The 2,951-nt window shown below is 34.5% G+C and overlaps 1 protein-coding gene across 1 annotated transcript in view; it reads left to right on the forward strand.

The window, feature by feature from the left end:
• LOC107625999 (ribosomal RNA processing protein 36 homolog) overlaps positions 1 to 2,590 on the forward strand; it is a 3,813-nt gene extending 1,223 nt beyond the window's left edge. Inside the window, exons 4-10 of the mRNA XM_016328759.2 lie at positions 341 to 407; positions 541 to 593; positions 995 to 1,049; positions 1,130 to 1,204; positions 1,292 to 1,412; positions 1,889 to 1,935; positions 2,033 to 2,590. Of these exons, the coding sequence (XP_016184245.1) occupies positions 341 to 407; positions 541 to 593; positions 995 to 1,049; positions 1,130 to 1,204; positions 1,292 to 1,412; positions 1,889 to 1,935; positions 2,033 to 2,137 (523 nt within the window). The 3' untranslated portion in view covers positions 2,138 to 2,590. The remainder of the gene's footprint in view (positions 1 to 340; positions 408 to 540; positions 594 to 994; positions 1,050 to 1,129; positions 1,205 to 1,291; positions 1,413 to 1,888; positions 1,936 to 2,032) is intronic.

Here is a 2,951-nt window from a genome sequence, read left to right on the forward strand (position 1 = left end):
AATTATATCAATCAACTAGCACCCTTACCCGCACACGTTATTGAACTGGGTTATTTTTCTCATCTTCCATATTGCTGTAAGATGAAAAACTTAACAATTTTGTTTCTGAGCATAGCTGACGAAGTGTTGGCTGTACTGATTCTTTTCAAGGCAAAGCAGTTTCAAAGATGCTTTTAACATATTATTAACTGAAGGGGGTAATTTGACTAATATTATTATTTCAAGGACTTTATTTTCATTTATCTTGATAAATTTGCCCGTTCTGCTTCTTCTATAACACACAAGCCTTGATGTAGCAATCTGGTTAAACATAGGAATGACTGACTCTGTGCTTGTCTAGGCCAATGGAAGCTAGTAGCAAGAAGCCGGTTTCTATGTTTAGAGAGGTCATCCAAGCTCCTAAGAAGGTGTGAGTTTACTTATTTATTAAGTTTTCAGATTTACTTATAATTTGCTGTTGGTAAGCCACAATGAAATTTAAAGATCTTTCAGAATCTGGATATTTTTTGCCGAATTACCTATAATGTCAACGTTGTTCAGGTTGTACGTGATCCACGATTTGAATCTCTCTGTGGAAAGCTTGATTCTGAGGGGTATGTTCATTTCTAGACATGATGACATGCATGCTCTTTCTCTACGGCTTTATATGTGTCCAGTAAAATTGTATTAACATATTACATACGCAATCTTTTTAGCAATCACCATTTTGGCGTTTAGCATTCAAGAACTTGAAGTGCTATTCCTTGTGTTTGAACTGCAATATTGTGATCACTCATATGATGGAGTCACAATAAGAACTGAGAATAGTTAAAGCAGTGGATATAATAATGCAATTTTCACATTGAAGTCTTGCTTTATGCTTTACATGAGAAAATTTTGTTCCTCCCACTCAAGTTTTATAATGTTTTCGTTTCTTTACTAAATGTGCAAAGTTCTGGTTTACTTCAACGGGAGCGTTGTGGCACTAGTAATATATATGTACTTCTACTTGCAGGTTTAGGAAGAGATATAATTTTTTATACGAGAATGATCTTCCTTCTGAAAGACAGGTAGTCTTCCTGATTCTGGTTGTATTGTCTTTTGACTTATTCTATGACTTTTCTCTTATGACATTACCTGGGCATGACAGGCTTTAAAGAAGGAATTGAAAAAATGCAAAAATCCCGAGAAAATCCATGAAATAGAAGAACGTATGTCCTGGATTGTAAGTACTCATTCTAGGAGTTTGTCTTTTGCCTTTTGAAGCATGACATGTAGATTTACTTGATCTCTCATGTACGTCTGTTTTCAGGATAAACAGTTGAGGTCTGGCAATTCAGCCAAGCGTATTGATGCAGAGATTTTGGCTAAACACAAGAAAAAGGAGCGAGAAGCAGCAAAGCAGGGAAAACGTCCATTTTATCTCAAGAAATGTAATGCTTCTCCTTCTTCCTTTCCGTTCTCTCTTTCTCTCCATATGTTGGAAATGAAATTTCTGTTTATGTTAATTTTTTCTGGTTTTCTGAGGTAAGTTAAGGTCCATGCTAATCCCATAATACAGAGTATTTATCTGGAACAGAGAAGTAATTCTGATTCAGTGGATAGACTCTTAAAGTAACCTGAATTCCCTTTCCAGTAGTGCATTAGTGGTGTTAGTGGTAATATTCTTGATAGTGATGATGCTTGCAATTTGTATTAGTTGTGTAACACTATATCATTTTGTACCATATCTATGTAGTGTGATTTCAAAGCAATCTAATTTATTGTGGCCACCAAATTCGGTTTAATAGCCTTCCTATAAATCCAACTGGGTGTTCAATATTGGCAATAAACTTAAGAATTTTATCAAATAAACAGATAAGATAACTGATATCAAGTCGATGTTCCCCTTTCCTCTTGTATATTGCAGCTGAAATCCGAAAGCAAAGACTTGTTGAGAAGTACGAGGATCTCAAGGTATGTGTAAATGTGTTTCAAAATGTCTCTGTCTCATTTCTATTATGTCATTATATGATTTTTATTTTTCTCCTAACTAATTACACACTATTTTCAGTCATCTGGTAAACTTGAAGCATTTGTTGAGAAAAGGAGGAGAAGGAATGCTGCAAAGGATCAGAGATACATGCCATATCGTAGATCCGGTGACAATGCAGAATAAGGTTGTTTGCTGTGCTGCAAGATTTATTAACAACTTTCTTTTTTCCCTTTGGGATAAAGTAGGAGCTTTGAATCTTGGTGGAGTAGTGGAGAATTTTGGACTTCAGCCCTTACAAGACCTTGAACATCACAGTCCCATGAAGACTATGGCCTGTGGGAAAAGGTGTTGTCATACTCCATTAGGTCCCTTGTCTTTGTGAATGGTGATTCTCTGATTGCGTAGGTTGCTGAGATTCATAGGCTGCAACCAATGAATATGGATGTTAGAGTATGTATCATTTCTTTTCAAAAAACTTAAGAGGTGGGGAGTTTCAGTTTAGTTCAGAGATCCCCTTTTGACTTTTTGTGCTTAATTTTTGTTTTCAATACAGAAGAAGGGTTAGTAGATGAAAGTCTCATTAATTATATTTATGTTTTATGGAACATAAATTTAGTTAATATTAATCGCGTCATAGTTTATGGAGCTTAATAAAGATTACATTCATCTAACAAGGCTTATTGAGGGATCTATCCCAGAAAACTATGACATAAGGGAGGATTTGAACTTATGATAATTGTTTAAGTGGATTAGTGAATTAAGTTCAAATTGTTTAAGTGGATTAGTGAATTAAACACCAGGGACGGACATAAGAATATAGGAGGGCGGGTAGTGGGCTTGCCCCCCTGTCCCCCACCCCCAAAAATTTTAAATATTTTATTATGAGAAGCATTATTTATTTAATAAGATTATTAAAACAATATACGTAAATTTTATATAAATATTTATTTTATATAATAAATTTATTTAAATAGATTCTACGATATTAAAATTATAC

Source organism: Arachis ipaensis, chromosome B02, assembly GCF_000816755.2.
Source record: "Arachis ipaensis cultivar K30076 chromosome B02, Araip1.1, whole genome shotgun sequence".
Classification (NCBI taxonomy): Eukaryota; Viridiplantae; Streptophyta; class Magnoliopsida; order Fabales; family Fabaceae; genus Arachis; species Arachis ipaensis.